Source organism: Leuciscus leuciscus, assembly GCF_965113295.1.
Source record: "Leuciscus leuciscus genome assembly, chromosome: 23".
NCBI lineage: Eukaryota > Metazoa > Chordata > Actinopteri > Cypriniformes > Leuciscidae > Leuciscus > Leuciscus leuciscus.
Window position 1 is genome coordinate 25,083,299 of NC_138747.1, and position 23,371 is coordinate 25,106,669.

General features: G+C 37.8%; 1 protein-coding gene and 1 long non-coding RNA gene across 7 annotated transcripts; one reads left to right on the top strand and one right to left on the bottom strand.

The window, feature by feature from the left end:
• Positions 1 to 1,783: 1,783 nt before the first annotated feature.
• dazap1 (DAZ associated protein 1) lies at positions 1,784 to 22,462 on the bottom strand. 6 transcript variants are annotated; one of them, XM_082155195.1, is made up of 13 exons: positions 22,303 to 22,462; positions 21,392 to 21,432; positions 19,464 to 19,630; positions 19,207 to 19,272; positions 18,921 to 19,028; positions 18,413 to 18,461; positions 15,527 to 15,660; positions 12,580 to 12,733; positions 12,199 to 12,228; positions 10,742 to 10,894; positions 8,262 to 8,429; positions 4,736 to 4,825; positions 1,784 to 2,539 (listed from the first exon to the last, which is right to left on the bottom strand). In XM_082155195.1, the coding sequence occupies exons 1-13, from the start codon at positions 22,371 to 22,373 to the stop codon at positions 2,370 to 2,372; spliced, it is 1,401 nt and encodes a 466-aa protein (XP_082011321.1). In that variant the 5' UTR covers positions 22,374 to 22,462; the 3' UTR covers positions 1,784 to 2,369. The 6 variants fall into 6 exon arrangements, with proteins under 6 accessions (XP_082011321.1, XP_082011322.1, XP_082011325.1 ...); XM_082155196.1 differs by having other exon boundaries at positions 15,527 to 15,609; positions 22,303 to 22,461; XM_082155198.1 differs by having other exon boundaries at positions 2,373 to 2,543.
• Positions 11,184 to 12,083, top strand: LOC309487515. The gene is made up of 2 exons (XR_014201870.1): positions 11,184 to 11,811; positions 11,947 to 12,083. It is a non-coding gene; the product is annotated as an uncharacterized lncRNA (long non-coding RNA).
• Positions 22,463 to 23,371: the final 909 nt, after the last annotated feature.

Genomic DNA, 23,371 nt, shown 5'->3' on the forward strand with positions numbered 1-23,371 from the left:
GCACAACTTTTTCAACATTGATAATAACGGAGTATCAAATCACCATATTAGAATGATTTCTGATTGAAGGATCATGTGATACAGAAAACTGAAATGCTGAAAATTCAGCTTTGCATCACAGAAATAAATATGTTTAAGTATATTCAAATTGAAAACTTTTTTTTTTATAATAATACTTCACAATATTACTGTTTTGTTTTTGTTTTTCTGTATTTTTGATCAAATAAATGCAGCCTTGATAAGCTTCTTTCAAAAACTAAAAATAGTCATGTTTACAAACTTTTGCCCAGTACAGTATATTTACTTTTGGGAAGTTGACATGGTCTGTGGTATGACATGCTATTCTGTAACTATTTTAAACAGCATTTTGGTATTTTATGTAATGGGTATTTTCAACATTAAATGTACAGAGAAATGCAGACTAAGGTAGCTCAGGTCAAAGATAACATATACTTACCCAAAAAGTGCTTAACACAGTAGAACTAACAGTCATATGATGAGCTTAGATCATTTTTAACTAATCACCAGAACAAATCACAGTGAAGAAGACTTGATATTATTATTTTTTACTCAACTGTAAGATTTAAATGTTCAGGAGACTCACTTGGTTGTTGTGGCCAGCACTCTAAACAAAAATGGTGCTAAATAGCACTAAAAGTGGTTCATTGGCTTGTAATCATAGGGGAACCACTTTAAGTGCCATATAGCACCTACCTTTGTCAAATGGTGCTATGTAGAACCATAAGAGGTGCCATATAGCACCTTAACCACCCCAAAGAACCACTAAAGAACCGCTGAAGAACCAAACTGGGCTTAACAGGTTCTTTAAATGGTAGTGGTGCTATATAGCACCTTAACCACCGCAAAGAACCCCTGAAGAACCGCTGAAGAACCATTTTTTTTTAGTGTGAGTGATCTCCCAGCCGTGAATAAAACTTCATTTCTGCAAAGAGCAACTTGGGAGTCGTGTCAGGGATACTGTATGCTGAGCAGCTGAGAAACAGATCCTACGCTCAAAAGACAACAAAAGAAACAGCTCAAGTGTGATTGAGGTAGTGACAGTAGCTTCTTTACGTGACGCCGTCACCTTACTTCAGGGAAGTATTGTATTGTATTGTAAGCATTCAGGGAATTACCTCGAGATACTGTAGTTATTATTTTGAACAACTGGAAGTTGTTTAAATTGTCCGTGGTGAAGAAGTCAGATTAAGTAGGTTGTTTTCGTATAAAGACATAGTTATCATGCATTCAACTTTTATGACCTTATATTGCGGCTCAAAAAATATTTGTACTTCTAATAATTAATGTCACACCAAGTGGATCTAAAATAGTGATTAAAAAGGTGAAATACACACGTGACTTACACTTTCTTATATACTGTACATTCATATAAACTTCAAAGGAATCTTGATGTTGAATTTCATGTACAAGTTATATGTGAACTGAAATATATTTACTGCAATATAATATTAGGATGATGACATATTAAACAGTGTACACTCCTATAACAGAATACTTCAAGTCCCTGTAAAGTCAAAATTAAGTATGTGTTCTGAGTTTGTCACACTCTTGAAAAACTGTTTAACGGTCTAACTCCACAATTCAGTACTTCACAGTTCAGTCTTTGTAATATGTTTTAGCAATACATTTCTAACATTTCTAATGTGTTTAGAATTTTTTTTTAGAATTGCCTTTACAGGGACTTTAATTATTTAATGAGTTCATTAGTAAGTGAATTTCTAAAGCAATTCAACTGTTACCTCAATGAATTTGCACAACAATGTTTCTTTAAATCATTTATTTCAAATAAACTCTCATTTTTGTGTTTTTTTTTTCTTTTTTGCATAAGTGCAAAAGTGCACTAACAGCCACCTGAGGGAAGTCTACGTCCTTAAATAAAAAAACAAGAAAAGCGCACATATATTAGTACAAAATTCTTTAAAAAATTGCACAGTTTAGATGTATAATACACATTTGTAATCTATTTCAAACTTAAATAAAACGGTAAAAGAGTAAACAAAATTCACAAAATTGAAAATAAAAACATTTCCCCACTAATATAATTAAAGCTGAATAATTGGGAGACCCTGTCGCCGACGTCTGGTACGTCTGTTCTGTGCTGATGTTTGACCAGACAGTCCAAAACTATTGCTAAATACTTCAGTAGTTCAGTCCGACTACAAAATATAGAAGAGTACTGTAGTCTCCGGTTATCGGAGTAGAGCCCCTGTTCACAATTTACACACAATAAAACCTTTTATTTTACTCTGCAATGTTCAGAAAGACAATCCCAAAAATCCAGCTCAGCTTGTGCTCAAAACGTCCATATCCCTGACGATGAGTATTGCATTGGGTGGGTGGGGAGCAGCTCAGCGCCGGTAGGGGTGGAAGCCCTGGACATTATGGTTCTGGCCTCGAGCGAAGCTGCTGGCTGCCGCTGGAGCTCCTGACGGTGCGGAGGGGGCTGCAGCGTATGAGGCAGTTTGCTGGCTGGGGTCTGCAAAGCTATGACCAAAAGCACTCAGGTCCTGCCCATAACCTGTCTCAACAGACATGAAAACATGGAAAGTGATATTAAACACCAGTAACTACAAAAGTACGAGAACATGCGACTAGGCTTTCTGGGCATCTCTCGTAACCCCTCATCAGTTTGCATTAGTTCCATTTTTGACTTCTCAAGACAAAGGCCACGTACACACTTCAGTCGTCACTACTCTTAAGCCCAAAGTATACTTTGTTTTCATATGTACGCTAAGGGACATGTACAGTGTCTGTGATGTAAGTTTCATCATCAGCAAAGTATGCGCATTTTGTACGGGCAAAGGCCCTGTTTACACCTGGTATTAAGATACCACTTCCAGAGGTAGTTGAAAACGCATTCGCCCGGATTGCTTACACAGTGTAGACGCTCATGTGGTCGAATGTGTAAACGGGTATGAGTCTCCCTCGTCTATTTGTGATCCAATCGACCAAAACGCATCTTAATACCAGGTGTAAACAGGGTCAAAGATTTTCAAATCGCTCAACTCACACAAGCACCTTGCACTTTTTTTGCGCTAATTAGTTTGTCGAATTTTTTATATATGAAAACACTATTCCCATTTCACACTATTTATGAGTCAAAATCTCTCATAGTAACTGCTACTACAATAAAGTAGTTTAAAAAGCCTTCCAATTTATGTTGGAGCGAGGTCTTTTTAGATTATGTGGCTGTTTAAGACATTTGACTTTCTACGTAGTACTTTAAAGTAATAAATTCTTAATAGAATTAAAATAAGTTGCACATTTTATGATCAGTGTCGTGATAGGAGCATCTCTCACAAATCATATCAAACTTTTAGAGCACACTAGTGAAGGAACGCACAGTGTACAATGATTTCCGCATCACTGCAAAGTAGCGCAGATAACTGGTTCTAGTTGCATGTTTTGGACAGGACCTTAACGCTTCTCATAAAAGCTCAAAATGCATAATGTATAATTATTCCAATAATTCCCCCACTCCCATAAACTGTGCCCCAACAACAATAGACACCTGATAACGAGCGCTTGAGCGAAGGGTTAACAGAAACCCACAACTCTTATCGGTCATTACTTCTGGAGTGGAGTGCCAATTTCTGCCAAATGGAGTAAACTTTAAAGGGTTCTGCTGTACGCATACGCTAACGGTTCGGGTTAAAACAGAAGTACACTTTGGGTTTATGAGTACTCAATCCCGTTTTGTCCACAAAGACAACTGAATTGTCTAAATCTACAACCAAACTCACTCCTGAAAGATTCTAATCAACTGTGTTTTACTAATTATTTCCATGTAGTTTTACTTCTTGCTAATATTACTTGCTAATATTACTTTGGTTGAACATGGGCAGATTGAGCAGATTGAACTTGGCATCCATGTTTGTTGTTGCTGTGGTTATCACAACGTCAATTCTTAAACACACAGACTCATAATGAAGTGAATTCACTTTTAAAAGCAGCAACTTTGCAGTGTGTACGTGGACAAACTATCTTAGATTTATTTACAACAGAAACAAATAACTGAACAGAAAATATCTAAAAAATAAAGGTATGGTGGTCATGAAAACACATTTAAAGCATTCTGGAAGAAAAAAATTATAACAGAAATACCCAGGCAGTAATGCATTTTGGAAAGAGTTTATTCGAAAGTCTCTAGATGAAAGTGAAACATTAGACTACATGAGCACAAATGAAGAGAAATGGATTCTTTTTAAGAGTCAAAGAATTCGCCGAATCCGAACAGATTTGTTCAGCTGTGACTGTCACACGCTGCATGAGGGGCACAAAATCCACAGAAAACCCAGTAGAGACACCATTAGATCATCCTTTTAGCAGCAAAGCAATGCAGTGACTGAAAAAAGAACATCTGAAGCAAGCCGTCTGTTTTTTTCATATAGTAAACTCCAGCTACAAGCCAAACGAGTTACAATGTTGCCTAGAGACGCTTCACGGGAGATTCAGATCAAAAGAAAACACGAAAATGGAGTTTATTTCATTAAACGTGCGTCTTTTGAGGCCCCCTGAATGACATGTAGCTGTACTTTAGTATATCCCATGGAAAACCGAAGAGATGCCTCAAACAGATGTAGAATACGCATACAGCATATGCATATTGTACATGGGATGCATGAGAAACAGAACTGAAGCCTTATGGGTCCACAGGCTGTTGATGCTTGTTCTATTGGTTTTGAGTGATAGTAGGATGCAGTTGCTCACCTACCTGCGCTATATCCCTGCTCTTCCTGTACATAAGTGTGAGAAGGACGCGTTGGTCCGTAGGCAGAAGGGTCCTGAGGATAGTTACCCAAGCCTAGCAGGGAGATGAGGAGACCAGGTTGACAGAGTCTGACTTAACTACTACCTTACAGCTCCTACCCAGGAGAACGCTGCCCTCTCCTGCTCTCAGGGCTCATGAACAGAACATGTGGATGGATCGGCCCTGTGCTGTCTCTAAATGAGCATGTGTATCAGGCTGCTTGGCCATCGAGCTGCTGATGAATGGAAGCGAAGCAGAGGCGTGACAAAGCGGCTGATGAGACCGTCTCGTAACACCAGCCATACATACATACAACCCACACAGACAGCCTGACCTTCACGCTAATAGCACTCTAATGTACGTCAACCCCAGAGATGCAAAGAAAACTGCTATGCTAAGATCAACCATCGAAATGGACTAATTTGGGTTTAAAGACTTCCTTCTCTTGATCGTTCAGGCATAACGCTCTTTCAAATCATTACCTGACATTTTCAGTACTGATTATGGAATACAGCCGCATCTTTACCTCTCAGATTGATATCAATATGAGCATCCCATTATAACTAAACTTGTATATTTTGTGAAGCAAATATTTGTACACAATACTAGACAGTTAAGTATGTAAAGTATGCAGTTGTTAGAGTGATCTGGGGTGGTTGCATAAGTCTTTGATAGCTAAGGTGTTCTAGTTGGTAAAGTGACCTGGGTGGTTGCTAGGACTTTGCTATGTGGTTTGTAAGGTTATCTGGCTGGTTGCTAGGATGTTATGTGGTTTTAAAGACAAGAGTGTTTGTTAGTAGGGATGCACAGATGTATTGGCCAATAATCGGTATCAGCCGATAAAAGCAATTATTTTCCCTATCAGCTAACGACCGATTGTTTAACCGCCATCCCATTAAAAACCTATTTTTTTTGGGCTAGTTAACTCATGTTCACGTTTCCCTCATTCATGTGTTGAGCAACACCTCGAGAAGCCATGAAGTAGCGACGCTGGGCACAGGGAAATCTATTTAGAGCACCTTATTTTATTAATTAAAATATCGATATTTGGCGCCACTATATCGATTATCATATCACACGGAGAAGAACAACGATATATTGCTCCTACTATCCATTGTTATTTTACATTTGATTACCTTAATTTCTGTAGTATTTATTACCTGAATACTACTGTATACCCACCTGGAAAAACTTAAAGACATGTTTATTTCATATCTCTCAATATTCTATTGCATTTATTTGTGCTGTTGTTTGAAATTTGCTTATTTGTTCTTAGTTTTTTTATGAAAATAAAATTTTGCATTGAAGAAAAGTAGATTTTTGTTTGTAAATGCAGTCAATTATAGTTCTTTGAAAGAATCGCTATCAGCAGGTATCAGCTATCGGCACACTTACAAAAAAATAGAAAATCGGAATCGGCCAAGAAAACCACAATTGGTGCATCTCTAATCTCTAGTTGTTAGCAAGTTGCTTGCAGTTGCTAGAGTGTTCTTGGTGGTTGCAAAGTTTGCAGCTGCTAAGTTGTTTAGGGTCTTTGCTAGGACATTGGTATGGGGGTTGGTAAGACCTTTGAGTGGCAACCGTTCTGCTGTGCGGTTGCAAACATGAGAGAGCCTGTAAGCATTGCAATGCAGTTGCTAGGGTGTTCTTGGAGGTTGCTAAGGTATGCAGTGTTCTGGGTGGTTGCTAGGATGTGGATGCAAAGATGACAGTGGCTGTTAGCGAGTTGCAATGCCGTTGCTAGGGTGTTCTTAGTGGTTGCTAAGGTGTTCTGAGTGGTTGCTAGGACATTGCTATGTGGTTGCTAAGTTTTTCTGAGTGGTTGCTAGTAGAGCTGCCCCTTATAGTCGACCAAACGTTAGTAGTCGAAAAGAGGCTTTAGCGATAAAATTTTAATTGGTCGGTTGGTCGCAGAAATGAAACTCCACAGGAAGTGGAGAAGTCCCACAGTCTGTAACGGACAGCACGGCTAGTCCATGTGGTTATTATGTCGGGCTAGAGTGGAAGTTTAGTTCAGTCCTTACTGCATGACATTTAACATTTCTCTAAAGACACATTCCACTTCCACATTCCAGTAAGGCATCGAGTCACATGTCACTCTTCTGTCAGAACTCGATTCGCGTAAGACTGTTATGGATGCCAGTGATTATAGTTTATAAAGTTATAAATATGGATATTTTTCTTACAAAACCGCATCGCTTCCCTTCAGATGGCCTTTATTAACCCCCTGGAGACGGACTTTTATGATGGATGGATGCACTTTTTTGGGCTTCAAAATCTCAGGTACCATTATAAAGCTTGGAAGAGCCAGGATATTTTTTTATATAACTCGATTGTGTTTGGCTGAAATAAGAAAGTCATATACACCTAGGATGGCTTGAAGGTGAGTAAATATTTTCATTTTTGGGTGAACTAACCCTTTAAATGAATAACTACTAGTCGACTAGAAATATCTTTAGTGTGGGGCAGCACTAGTTGTTATTGAGTTTTCTAGGGAGGGTTTTTTGTGTATATGGATCTATACAACCCAAAAAGAAAGTTCTGCCATCAGTTACTAACCCTCATGTCGCTCCAAATGTGTGGAACATAAAAGAAGATATTTTTATACAATAGAAGTCCATGTCACCAGAACTGTTCTTCAGAATATCTTCTTTTGGGTTCTTTGGAACGAAATGAGGGGGAGTAAATGATGAAAAAATCAAAAAAAATTGGTGAACAATTCCTTTAAGTGCAAGTATAGGTTTTATTTATAGATAAGTCTAATAGCTTGGAAAAGTAATAGCACACCTGTCCTCAACATGCTGCATGATTGAAGGCATCATTCAGGTTTGTAGCACAAATGGTACAGGATGAATTATGTGCCAAAATGTAATACTTAGGGTAAGAGGTTTGTTGTTGTAGTAATAGCTGCCTTAGCAAGCACCACTAAATGTACCGTGTCCCACATCTCACTGACCTCCAGATGCTTTTAGCTCTGGCCATTTCTAAAGAATAGGGGTCCATGACTATTTCTGTAGAGTCAGTTCTATTTTCTATAGTCTAATGGATGCTCTAGATGTTGTATGTACTGTGTCGGCACCTGCACCAAGAGACATTCTGTGTGTCTCTTATACTTGGTCAATATGTCTAAAGTTAAATCTACCCCCCAAAAAATATCTCACATGAACTGCAACTTTACTTCATCCTATCGCCACCCCCACCATCCAACGCTGCAACATCTACAGATGAAGCCCCTCGTCTGTGTTATATGAAGCGTCATCTGGTCAAAAGCAGCATTGCAGTACAGGATGATCTAATTCACACACACCACTGGATAAACCTCCACAGACCAAAAATCTAAATCTAAAGGTCTTGATTGAGGGTAAATAGACTGAGGGTCTGTGTGGAAGCGTGTGTATGTGATGTCATCATGCCCGTTCAGACGTGTGAACAGAACCCCAGCTACAGCACATCTGCAGTGGTTTGTTGCTGCGTTTCAGTGCGCTCTTACCATACTGGCTGTAGGAGAAGTCTGGCTGTGCTGGGGCGGCTTTGCTCAGGTCCTGAGAGGGAGTCGTAGCCGGGGCAAAACCTAAAGGCCCTGCGCCCGGCGTGGAGGGAGGGGGAGGCATTCCCTGTGCTACAAACTGGTCACCTTGAGGTGTTCCAAAGGTATATCCTATGATGATAAAGACATAAGAAAAGTAATGCAGGGATCATTACAATCTTGTTTCAGTTCTTTTAATCTCCCATTCATATTGCATATTTATATTTTATACAAGAAATTTTCATTTGGGGCTAAAATTACTGCGGTATTTAATGATCAACCAGAGCCATCGGGTCTCATCAATGTCCGACAATCCTAAAGGCCTGTTCACACCAAGAATGATAACTATAAAGATAACTATATTAGCGACACCAGCAGACGACATCATTGTTTATTCTAAGCACGTGTTGCAGTTTTGTCTTCTGCTGTGTTAAATGCTCGAGCTCTTTAAAGCAGAATGGATTCTGATTGGCTGTCCATGTTTTTATCGTTTGTCAGCTGGAAAAAAATCGTTCTGAAAGTAGTTCCAACAAACTATATTGTTTTTCAGTGCCATTATCATTTTAGTTGTGGTGTGGACTCTGCTACTCTTTTATTTTTAGAACTGTATCTTTACCATTATCTTTATAGTTATCATTCTTGGCGTGAACGAGTCTTGAAACTAGGGATGCACCATTACCACTTTTTCCAGAATGAGTCCGATACCAACCAAGCCATTGGCTAGTTGGCTAACATTTTTTAGTTTACACGCCAGACTGAAATACCATTTTATTGCATTTTTTTTTATTTTAATACATAGGCTATATATATAAAATTCCACCACTTTGTGTGTCCACTTTGTAAAATTGCACAACTTTTTAAATATCTGAAAGCACACTCTTAACATCAGTCAATCAAGCATTATATTATGATATTATGAGAACCAAGCACTATTTAATGATAGGACTTTAGTAATTAGAACTAAAACTTGGTAACCATGTATGAATGCATATTTGTCATTTTAACTGAACTTAGGACTGGTGGTGGTGCTTAAGATATTGTTGATCATTCAGTGTTTCTGAAAAAAAAAAGATAATAATCATTATTATTTAAAAGATAATACTACTAATAACAATATATAACGCACTAAGGATTGATGAGCTGCTGGGTTCATGAATATTAATCACGTTGTCTGCGTTCGCTCGAACTAATTCGCTGAAATCAATACAGGGACGGTAATAGATGAGCACCAGCCAATGAGATAACCGGCATATATCATGCATATTCTTATAAGCTGAATAATTTCAAATGAACTCCTTTATTTTGACAGTAAAATACAACAAAGAATATCGTTTACATGTAGTGCGTCGATTCTGCGAGGTATGTAAGACTCTCAAGCTCTCTCTCTCTCTCTCTCTCTCTTTGCGTGTGTGAGAGAAACACTAAAAGCTCTCAGCAAAGCGACTGCAAGCGCTGAGTCAGAGTATTCAGTAAGTGAAAATATATCTATGCTAAACTTATACTTAGCCATAACACACACACACTGGCGAGTAAAATCTAAGAATTTATTAGCCAATGGCTAATGATAGACATTATTTAGTCGCCCTGAGTGAAGATTTAGTCTAGTGATAGATCACAATTATCTATTCCTATTTTGATTCTACAGCAAAAACTACTAGCCTAATTAATGCAAATTTAAAACATTATTAAAGACAAGCAGTCAGAAATAAAATAATAACAAATAATCAAATTACAAATAGCACAAATAAATACAATAGAACAAAAAAGGCTAAATGAAATAAACAGCTGTTTTTGTGTTTTCAAGGTCGGCCTAACAGTAGTTTTCAGGTACATAATTTGAATACAGTAATCAAATGTGAAATAATACTGCATATTCATCATTGTATAAATTAAATATAGATTCATCTTTATAAAGTTACAAATGTTATTCAGTCAAAAGCAGATATTACTTTATCTTTTGCAGTTTGATTAACAGTAAAAAGTACAGCAGCAGGTTTATTAGGCTACTGTCCCTTTAAAACCGAATGCACGGATCCAATATATCGTACATAAGTTTTCTTTGTTTATATTCATTAAGATATAACTGATTATGTTTACCAGGATACTCGCCAAGACAGGCGTATATGTAAAATTATGTAAAATTTACATAATTTCGTGTGAATTCGTCCGTTCAAGCGCAAAACGTGAAAGAGAATGCCATTTAATTTGCGCACTGTCTAGATGTGGTTTTCTGGGCGCACGCTTCGGATGTTTGCGTTTATGAAACTTACTGACCTGCAAACGTCCTGTAATAATGTAGGGAACCACTCATTATACATAAATCACGTAACAGTTCATGTTAAGTTAACTTTAGTAATACATGCCTCGTTTTACCTTGTGACCGAGTACAACTAAATGAGCGCGGTAGATACTGGTATCGGTAAAAATGTAGATCTTTCACCTACCAAACTGAGGTTGTGCACTAAAGCCCTGTTGGGGGTATCCCTGAGGTGCCCCGAATCCCCCTGTAGGTGCTGCTGCAACTAGAAATGCATTAAATGGAGAAGGAGGTTGTGCGGGTGCCCCACGGCCAGCAGATAAAGGAGGTCCATACCCACCTGAAACAAAGACACATTTCACTCAAAATGTCTAAATATACTCAAGTTAAGTCCTATTTACAACAAGTCCAATTGAACGACATGCAAGTATAAAATATTTATTCTATTATATAACTATTTTCCACACCATCTATGCACACAAAAAACCAATCTATTATAATTTGCTGAAAAAAGTTTAGAGAATCATAATTATAAATCTATTAAATACACATACATATCAATATATATATATAATGTATGTGAATATACATACTGTATATATATATATATATATATATATATGGTAACACTTTTAAATAAGGTTTCATTAGTTAACTACATTAGTTAACATGAACTAATAATGAACTGCACTTCTACAGCATTTATTAATCTTTGTTAATGTTAATTAAAAAATGTACTAATACATTATTAAAATCAAAAGTTGTATTTGTTAACATTAGTCAATGCACTGTGAAGTAACACAAACAAACAATGAGTGACTGTATTTTTACTAATGAACATTAACAAAAACAAATACTGTAACAAATGTATTGCTCATTGTTAGTTCATGTTAGTTAATACACTAACTAATGTTAACAAATGAGACCTTATTGTAAAGTGTTACCATATATGAATAGACTAGTACTGTTCAAAAGTTTGGGGTAGGTAAGATTTTTTTTGAAAAATGTATATGTTAATATTGAAACCATTTGTAATGTTACAAAATATATAAATTCTTGTCAAATCTTGTTCTTTTAAACTTTTCTATTCATTAAAAAATCCTGGAAAAAAATGTATCACGGTTTTCATAAAAAATATTAAGCAGCCAACTGTTTTAAAAGTTGATAATAATAACAATAAATGTTTCTTGAGCACCAAATCCGCATATTCTGAAGACTGGAGTAATGATGCTGAAAATTAAAGGTATAGCGGAGGATGTTTTACTTCCTGGTGGGTAGTCTAAACTATTGGTCCTCCTAATTGTCAATCATTCTGGTGAATCAATCAAACTTTTCAAAAAGTGGAGAGGGTCTTATCTAAAATTTGGAAAGATCCTCCGCTATACCTTTAAGCTCTGAATTTAGATTAGAATTTTGATTTATTTTTATTATATTTATTTATATGTCTTACTGAGCCCAAACAAGTCTGTATAATATAATATAATATAATATAATATAATATAATATAATATAATATAATATAATATAATTGGAGTTGATGTGAATAGGCCTATTAGTGATACATATACAGTAAAAAAAATCACTGAATTCTCATTAATTAACTAATATAACCAAATCAAACTGTACTAATAAAACAGAACATACCAATAGGTTGTCCTGTAGTCACCCAAACACCTGGAACAAAAAACACATTTTAATTTACATCCACCAGACCATGAAACTACTTTCAAATTCAAATCTGTATCTGAATCATACAGAAAAATGTGAGTGAAACCAGAATGTGTTCAATTAAAGTGTTGCATGTCTGGATTCAAGCCAGGCAGAGCAGGTTTATTTTGGGCGAGATCTACATGAAAACATTCCCTCCTGCACAGTGGACAAACCCAGTGTGGTTTAGCCAGATGGTGCAAACAGCGCAAGCTGACCTAAAGCAAAGCATGACTGACACCAGTAGGCTCTTAGTATCATTTTTCAGGTTGGGACGTGTTACGACCCTGCTGCGTTCTGGCCCATCGTGTCACTCACCCTGAGGCCCGTAGCTCTGCTGCCAGCTCGGAGCCGGTTGTGCTGCCCAGCCATTGGCTGCGCTTAAGATGGCTCGGGGCCCCCACTGATTGGCTCCCAGCTGACCGGGGGCTGGAACTTTGCTGTCTCGTGGCTCCGCCTTCTTCACTTCAACCTGCACAAAGGACAAGAGGTCGTAACTAGCAAGAGGAGAATTAACATACTGCCTACTTCCCCCTCTCACCTATCAGAAACTTTAGCCCTCATCTCAGAAAAGATACGCTTACTTAGGCCAAATACATGACCGTAGTCCAGATGGAATATACTCTCTTCTATTTGATAACTTTTTAACCAATGTTTCTGAGGTACTTGGGTATGAAAGGGACATTTAGGTCTTTAAATGTCCACTAAAACTCTATGGGTCATATCCGGCAGATGACTTCTGCTTAAATGTGACAATATTTATTTTTCATGACCACAGACGTACCTCAGAAACACCGTCCCTGTACATTTCTTATATCTCAGCTCTGTTAAATAGTTATAAACTGCTGATAGAAAATGAAGACTTACCTCCCCCTGGCTAATGCTTAAGAATCTCAGTTTAGATACGACAATAGAAATTTAAGGGTCAGTGATGTTTAAATGTATGATAATCTAATTGTACCAAATACTTAACATGCAAATATTAAAAATGGAGAGACAAAAGTCTAACCAGAGAGGAATCTTCATACTGTGTCAAATATGAAATTAAAATGAATAGATTTTTACATTTTCTGAAGAAAATTAGAGGGTATTTACCCTTGCTTATGATGCTACTGTAGGTTGACGTGAGTGGTTAGGCGGTTGGTAATATTTTCTTTGTGGTTTTTAGCGCACGTCTAAGTTGTTTCTTAATGGCCCAAGTCAAAAGAGCCCACCCTATAAGACCATACAATATTCTCGTTTCTAGATATGTCTTGTGACTCTCCTTTAACTCTTTCTCCGCACTGACAGAATTTTCTGGTTAGCTGTGTTTTCACTGTTATACGGTAGTGGGCTGATTGATTGGATGGTGTAAGCATATGTCACCAAAGAGAAGTCTGTTGTTTCTCCTGAAGGTTGAGTTATGATATTGTGATAAAAATAAAATAAAATTTAAATCGAAAAATAAAAAAAATATTACAAACTGAAAAATGCATGGATAAATTGTCCATAGTAAGATCAATAAGATGCATTTGGAAAAGAGATAAGGGCAAATTTTTATTTCATTCCGACTTTAATATAAATTTATAATCTGGCAGGTGAAAATCTTAAATCCAATCGCAAAAAAACTATTTGAGCTATCATTCATATATTTAGCACGAACTATATGAGTTAAGTAGAATAGAGGATTTCAGATTTGCTTTTCAGATGCTTGCCTCAGCAATTACCACTAATTATATAATTAGCCAATTAAGTCAGTGACATTCTATTACCTGCCACTAAATTAAAAAAATAGACAAACACACAGAGGGAAGTTTCATTCCAGTTAAAGTGGAAATCCAGAAATAGACTTGAGACTCTAAAGGGGGTGAGTTATTGGGGTCACCTTGCATCAAGAGCGAGAGACGATATTTTTCCGTTGGAAAGCAGCATAAATGTAACGACTCTCTTTTCGTCTCTCTCCTCCTCTCTCACTGTCGACCTAATTAGGTATCAGTTTGAGCGAGTGGTCTGCAATCCTCGAATCGGCAACATGCCCCCCCCCATTCCCGCGGGCATCACCGCTCAGAGTGATGGGAGGTCTCGCGCAAGTCTTCACGTCCAACAGTAGAGCTGGGATTTGGTACACAGTTTGATATGCTCCAGTTTCTAATTTTATAACATATAGCCCCACCCCCCTTAAACCCCCAATGAAATAATGTCATGTGAAGAACAATAGCCCAGGTACTGTAGCACCTGATTCCTTCATGAACACAGACCCAAGTCAAGGAGAGCGTAAGCAGGCGAGAACCAACTCAATGTAGGACAGAAACTACGGAGCTATTCTGGAGTCTTGAACAAACTTGCTGGAAGTGGTTTTTCACTTTAAATCAGCACAGTGCAGTCATGACAGAGCAAGGAAATGCCCCGGGAGACCAAACGCAGAAAGTACAAGACAGACCCACGTGATTCTCTCTGAATACATGAGACTATTAGTCAAAATATGTGAAAAATGCTAGTTGTTTTATTTTCAGAACGCAGATCAACTTCCTTAAAGCGACCATGCTGGGAGTGATATTTTACTAAGTCGAGCTGGTGAGGTGAGATAACACGTCATGCGACTTGTTCGGTCTTGCGCTATCCCTCGAAACAGACTAATACACCTAGGTATCAGACAACAATCTTACACTACAGAGACATTTTCTACCCGCCCAAAGCCCATTTGGAGTAGATTAACAGACACAGTATGGAGATTCAAACATTGAGGTCACTTAATTGAGATTTCTCTTTGCCTTCTGAGATAATATAGAACTCAAATAGTAAGTGACCTGACAGTATTAACCTGAATAAAAGAAAAAGTAAAAGTAAAAGAAAAAAAAAGAAACTAACCAGTTCTTTAGGTGAGTGCTGATATAACACAATGCTATAAAGTTCCCTTAGCATTTATATATATTGGTCCTTTATAATTCAATTATAATAGTAAAGTATACTAATAAGTTAATTTAATTTATTTTAATACTTTAATATGGTACATTTAGGGTACAAACCCTAAGTTTGTCACTTCTATACAGCATTACAGCACCTAAAGGAGAGGTCCAAATGAACCAAACCTTGGGCGACTAACATGGACAGAGAATGTAACACTTTTGCAAACTTTCCCCAGTTTGGGAGATAAAGAACCCATCATGTTAGAAAAAACAACTCCCTTTGGCGTTAAATGTCAATTCTATAACTTTTAATTTGTGCATGTTTGGTCGCCCAAGCTTTAGTTTCTGTTGTAGGGGAAAATAAAACTACAACTACACACTTTTTTGCCCATGATGTCGTGAAAATGCATGTTGACAGCCTGGTCCACTGATTGTTCGGCCTCGAAAGTAATAAATCCAAAACCTAGCCAACGACCAAAAGTCAACAGAGCAGCAGGGTGTTGGGACAGAACAGCTAGAAGAACATAAGAGGGATGGGGTGGGGGGTACCTAAGGTTCGGATGACATCACGGCCCGAGTCACCAGGAAAGATCACAGGTGGAGGCCAAAAGGACAGAAGTGTTATGTATTATTCTGTTCCCTTCAATACTTTAACCCTGGACATATTTAATGATTAACAGCAGTAGAAGGCATTCGATAACTGAAGCCAGGTCTTATGCAACCTCAACGATACTGACGACAGATCTTTGTCAAGTGTTGGGCTTGATTTTTATACATATACATATATAAAAAATATATATATATATCTCTGCCTTTTAAGTTTCATCCGAACCTCACTTTCATCACCACCCCAATCTTACACAACAAATGCGAGCAGCAACCACAATTATCAATGCATAACAAGAATGATCATTACAACTACAGGTTTTTTACTGGTTTTCTCGAAGCTTCCCAAAATGCCACAGTACTTTGGGCAAACCAAGAGAACATAGATTGTAACATTGCAACAAAAGCACCACAAGGATATAAGGATATTTGTGAAACATTTAATGCAGCCCCGTTTCTCGTGTGGTGTAAGCCCAGTTAATACTCAGTTTCAGAGATCTACTCAGAGGCTCGGGGACAGTAAAAAAGAAGCAACTGCGTGCACCCACGCGTGCAGAGGTCACGCAGGCAAAACAATCAAAGTGGGCCGCCGAGTCGGAGCGCGATTCCAAGGTCACTTACGCACTAAGACAGAGCACAATCCTCCAGCAGCAGCTGAGTTTAGCTGCGCCAGATCCACCAGTGTGAACTAGTTTCTGTCAGATCAGATAACTGTGGCAGAACTGGGCTGCCAGAATCTCCACTTTGGGATCTAACCTGATTCTGATTGCACGTCCTTTGAGACTGAAGAGATCTGAGAATTCGTACACTATTTGGAGCAGAACCATCCGTCTAAATGAGGACTAAATATACCCAACCTGCCCTTCATCATCAGGCCTGGTTTCATTAAAGAAGAAAGTTGCCAGTGATAGAGGCTTTTACAAGGAAATCCAATGCGCTCTTGCCTGTTACAGACTATCAAAATTGACTAGTCGTTGGATTGTTTAGAAGATCTTGCTAGGGCCCCGATTAGGGGCTGTTCACACAGGACAAATTCTTGTGTTTTTAAAAGTTAAAACTATTTTTAATTTGACACAGCATCTTAAAAATGTAACACTCATAGCAAAAGATGCTGAAAAACAGCATCTGAGCTGAATTTATTCTTAAAGGAGGTGAATTTGCACAAGCGATACTTCGATAATCGGTGCTTTAAGTAGGATAAATTTAGAGACAAAACTTCACGAAGAGTGTTTTGTGCATTGCTGAAAGTACTGCACGCTAATGCACAGCACTCTAAAACCCTCTCTGTGAAGATGCATCTCAGAATTTATTTCCCATTCCCATTTGCACTGATGCCCAAAAACTAGTAATTGATGGTTGCTGGATAAGTCGACCATCTTGGCCTATCGCTATTGCAGTCAAGAACATTGTGGAGTGCATCCATAAAGCTACTGAGAACACAAACCTGTCTTTCTGCCTTTAACAGCTAGACAGTGTGTAATTATGCTATTAAGAAGAGCGAAACGCAAACAGAGAACATCTGCCACACTGTACACACACTGAGTCTCTCAATAGGAAGTGTTTTTATGCAGTATCAGTGAAAAGAAAGCAATGTGTGAACTGTCTGAGGATAAGCCACTGCCTTTAGCTGCGCGCAAACTGAAGCATTAACAGTGTTTACACCAGAGAAACAGGCATGAGTGTGTTTCACACCAGGCCTTAATCTGTGTGGTGCCACTATCTGTACTGTATCCTACAAGAAAGAACAGACATATCTCAGGAAAAACGTTAATGCATTCAAACACTTGACAAGGAAAACAGGGACATAAAAAGAAAGATAGAAAGGGGCTTACTTAAATGTACTACATTGCAATAAACACTCATTTCGTAGATCAATCAAATGTAAATGTTCATAAAAAAAACTTACTTAAATGTCTAAAGGTTAATAGAAATTAATTTCAGTGATTGGAAATTCATTAGGTCAACTACAAATGTTCACATGACAAACTATTCCATCCATACCCAACGAGAGTGAAAGGTGAAAAGCATTTTAAGTTTAAACAGTAAAAGCAGAGCAAACTATTTTCTGGAAGACATGGAAGGACATGGTTTAAGTGGATGTAAAAATCACACTTTTAAAATGAAAAAGCTTGTTCTTTTTATACTGATGGCTTGGTTTCACTAGTTCTTTAGCTAGACCGGGTCATGGCCACAGTCCGTTTTAAATTATAATAAAACAGTGAGAATCATATCTGAGAGATGACAGCCATTATGCATTCCAATTAAAATGTTTAAAGTGGTAGTTCGCACAAAACTTAAAATGATTACTCACTGTCCTGTTATTTACTTTCCCATGGAACACAAAATGGATTTTTTTTTTAAATATCTTTGCAGAGCTGAGTCTGAATACATTTTTGGATGAACTATTCCTTTAAGACAAGCAGATGTGCAAGAAGCTGAACTGACTGCACATGTTTGATGCAAATGTTTGCGTGTCATGTGGATGCTTCTGATTTGCCTTGCCACCATGCAAGAGTTGAGACACACCAAACCAAGCATCGCACACATGAGAGGGATGGATGGCCTGCGTGATGTTCTCTTCTCTTTGGGTAGGAATAGTTTGTCTTGCGCATGAGGTGAGAGAGAGACTGAATGGGAGCGAATATGAATGTGTGGTTTACCTCGAGGCCTCTGTTTCTCTGCGTCATAGATCATTACCACCTCTGTGACCTTCAAAAGGGAGAACAGAACCAGTGAAGGACGAAACAGCGATGAAAAAATGCATCATATATAAAACATATTACATACAGTAAAACTTTCATACATTTTTTTAATTTAAAATATTTAAAATAAAATTTGTATTTAAAATTTACATTTAAAACATTCATAATTCATATTAATTTAATACAATTTAATTTATTTTTCACAACAAATAGGTGTGTACAAATTTTGAAAATCATGAATTCAAAATCAAATTTAAACCTTGATATACCATATTTTTACGCCACTAATCAAATAAGCAAGTTCATGACCATGTGACCTTTTAGACGCCACTGTATATGCTCACTTGTGCATCGTATGACAGTATTGCAACATTTTAATGAAAATCAATTTATCTAGTTATTAATAATGCGAGTCACAGTCTGATTAAAGAAAAATGGTACATTTCTGTATCTGTGTCCATCTCACCACTCCAAATCTGTTGAAATAATCCCTGAGTTCAGCTTCACCGCAATTATGAGGAATTCCACCCACAAATATCTTCTTAGATTTATTGCTGTCGCTTTTGCCTCCTTTCTAAAACACACACACACAAAAAGAGAATATTTTAACTTTTTTTTTGAGTCAGGCAAGGACTGGACTGAATCTCAACAATGAATACAAATTAAGTAAATAAACTCTAGTTTTCAGACTCTAATGAACAAACTTGGATTTAAAAAACACATTTAATGTGGCTTTACATTACAGTTCTTACCCAGCCGTCTTTTGCTCGAGTCTTCTCGGGCTGCATACCTCTAGGCGTACAAGGCTTTGGGTCGATCTGCGAGAATAAACAGATAACGCTTATTCAGTAAAAAAATAAAAATAATAATAATTCAAACTAGCATGCCACTAGAGCAGAGGTTTTTGACTTTGGGGTCACAAGATGCAGATGTCTTTAAATGAGCATTTATATGTGATGCAGTTATCATCATGATTGGGCAAAATAGAATTATCAGTCATTCTCCTCACATTTCTTCCATCCAGGTTATGAGGTTTAGTGTCCAGGACAGTCCGTACGCAGTTGGGGTCTTTAAACTTCACAAAGCCGAAGCCCCTGGACTGATTTGTGCTTTTGTCTTTCATGATGACGCAATCCACAACCTCTCCATACTGAGAAAAGTAGTTTCGCAAAGTCTCTAAAAAAACACAGAAAGGAATGAGCGAAAAGGTGCATTTTAATACATTTAGATCAGTAGTTCTGAACTGGTGGCAGAACTGCAGGTTTGTATAGTTAGGATAGCAAAAAAAAAGACTTAACTGTAAAAAGAGAGGAAAAACCCTTTCCTATCCTTATGTCCAATGATCAAACTTTGGTTCATCTGTTAAACGGCAGAGGTGAGCCAAACCAGATGGATTCCATATATTGAAGGTTTTCTTTTTGATTTCTTGAATATATTTCTACACACATCTGTAATGTGTATGCGAGTAATGTATTCTTGAAAACGCTTCAGCACATAATCTTCATAAATCTTATTCAGCTTTCAGTCCAGTGCAAGTAGATGGCCCAAAGTAGGGCTGATTATTGAAACAATTATTGTGCCGCTGCCACATCAGTGCGCTTTCGTTCCCACTAAGCCAACCTTAACATCCAAATCAGCCGAATAAGAGTGTTGTAAAACGCAGTCTACTGCTGTTAAACTGCGGGACGTGCTTGGTATTAAACGGTTTCATTAAAAGTGCATGAAAGCCATGAAAGAAACTGAACACGCATAAGCAGAGTGTACTGTGGGATTCGGATGTGCGCCTAAAAGGCTACACTCAAAAAATGTCAAAATGCCGTTTTTCTAAGTATCCTCATAAACACAGTCCATTATGTCTCAAGTGAATCGGTCTTAAAGTGACAGCAGGCCAATATTACTGCTATAGTCTGTGTCGCTGATGTTAATCAAACAACAAGACAAAGATAAAATGACTCACAGCTCTTGAATGAATAACTTGTGTAGCTTCAATAAGGATTAGTCTATATTTAATGTATCCAGCAGTGTTATTTTAAATTTGATTACTTTATTCAGTTTCTGTTGTAGGCTATTACTTGTGTGAACACCACTGTTTGTCCATCTTCCTGAAAAACTCAAAGCACGGTTTATTTTATTTGTATTTTCCATTTTAATTTGTAATTAGTCTGCAATATAATAAGAACAAAGAAACTGTTTACTTGTCTTCTGTTTTGAGGACCTTTTACTTAGCTACATTAGTTAACTTAGTATTAATTTTTGCTTAAGTAGCCTATTGAAAATTGTGTCATTTTACTGATATCGAAAACTACTCATATCATGAAATAAGACTTTGATCATATGGCATTGGCCCAGCAATAATAGTGTTAAATAATCGTGATTTCAATATTGAACAAAATAAATGTGATTATGATTTTTGTCATAATCGAGCAGCCCTAGCCCAAAGGTCAAAATTCAGGACGTCACAATTATATTTCCAAGCAAGAAAAGCATCATGTGACAGGAGTGACAAGTACAGCAGACAAGGCATTGAAATATATGATGAAATTATTATATACTCCATGTACATTATTAGATAATTTTCCATTGATTTCCTCATTGCATTTTACGCATGCTACTTGATACGGGCTTTATCGGATTTCTGGAGCTTGCGTCTAACCCAGGCTGTCTCACTTGCACCCACATACTGAAAAGGCAAGCTTAGCCCTGAGTGACAACCTGGTTTCTACGCCCCGAACATGCCGAGCACATATTAAAGTATATGCAGAATTTTATAGCGTGCATAATATACCCAGCAGTGCAAAACAAGACTGTGCTTTTAATGAAACACACACTGTGTGATAGAGCCTTGCAGCTGCCACTTGCATTATTTAAGAGCCCCTACATAGCAACCAATGTTACTGTATAAAACTATATGGTGGTTAATACGACAGTTCCACTCACCCTGGGTGGTGCTCCAATCCAATCCACCCACAAACAGCTTCCTGCAACACAAAGATGAGGGAACATCACAATGCATTTGTGATCATTCAGAAAGGAACATGAGTCAAGGTGAAGGAGGGAAAACACGTTTGCCCTTGGCACTGAAAGCCTGATCTGACTGATCTGTGCGGTTTAACGGGTCATTATCAAAATGCATTCAAATTATCCTGAGCTGCTCCGAAACCATCTCAGAGTCAGACATGAGCTGGTTAACAAATCCACCTGGCTAATGTAAACTGCTGCAGGCTGGGTCACTGGAGAACACTGTGCATTAAGATTTCCTCTTCTGCTCCAATTAGAAGTCTTACAGCATCAAATCCTTCAATATGATTATTAAAAAGCTTACATTATGCCAGTCTTCAATATGATTTTATATAAAAAGGGAGTTTTACAAACCTCCAGTTTGTGATTATAAACTTACAGGATAACAAAACAACATACGAGCCTCCAGTTTGATTATAAACTTATGAAAGAGCGTGGTATAAACCTACAGTTTGTATTTTTAAAACTTAAACTACAAAAAGAGGGCTATAATACTGCAGTTCGTTTATAAGAAACTTACAGCATAAAAAGAGAGTGATGCAAGCATCCAGTTTGACAGCTTCAGCTTTGACAGCTGATCATTTTCTGTCAATCTTTCTCTTTGCTTCGATAACCAAGCATTTTATCAGCTAAATTAACCGAGAACGAGTCGTTGTCGCCGTGCTCCTCAAATGTAAGGAGTTTACTGGTGCACCAGTGTGAGTGCGGAACCCGGCGGGCTGGTTCCCTGCTATCTGCTGTCCTCCGGCGGCCCGCTGCGCATCTCTCTCCGCTGGAAACGGACGGGTACGTTACATCCAAACACTGTCATATAACACACCGAGTCTTACCCGATTTCATCTCCAGCTAAGTTATTGTTGTTCATCTCTGTGGCGAGGGTTGTGGACGGGAGTGCTGACATGGGTCCGCTCGCTCGGTCTCCTGCCGGTCTCCGCCGCCCGGGAAGGTCACACTCCGCTTTCGGTTCAAACCGAATCTGCGCAACACTGACGTCACGCGAGCCACGGGGCGACCCAGCAAGGGCGGTGCAATGACAGCACAGCATGTTGGGTAATGGAGTCCACTTGGATGAAGTAAAAAAAAAGGGGGGGGTGGGGGGAAAGGGAAAAAAAAGAGGACTATAGAAGGTTAGGGTGTTCTTGAAGGAATTGTTCACTTAAAAATAAATTACATTTTTGAAGAATTTCCTGGCTATTCTTTTTAATATAATGAAAGTTAATATGTAAGGCCTGCAGCTGTCAAGCTTCACCATTCACAGATTCAGCTTTCTTTGATACATCCATGAGAGTAAATCAAAATTGACAATTTAAAAATATTGCAGTATTTATTATAAATGATTTATCCATATAAAACAATTTTTTTATTCATGTGCCCTCATAATCTTTAATCCAAATAACTTCGCCTCCTCTTGCAGTAACATCTGGGCTGTGTTTAACTTCACTTTTAGACTACTATATAGGCAAAAAAGAGTATGTGACAAAAGAGGTATTTCCAAATTCACAGTAGGCCTACTCATAAAAGAGTAGACAAAAAGTGCCCGGATGACCTACTACTTCCAGCGAGTTTCTGAAATGTGCATATGATGGACACTTTATGAGGCCACGTGAGTTTTATGGGATTTATGAACCATGAATGGCAGTAAAGCAATGCAACTGACTAGGTCACATGATAATGACAACATGGCGAATGTAGTGCATCCAGATTACATTCATACTACAAACATTCGTACTATATAGAACATACTTTTTCAGTGTCTGTGAAGAAATTACTTATTCAAAATAAGTACAATACAGTAGGCCTATGTGATTTAGGACGCAGTCATACTTCCCTAAGCACTTCCCCTCCGGAGAATCCCTGCCACCATTTTGAAGTGCGTTCGACTTAGTGGGCGAGAGAATT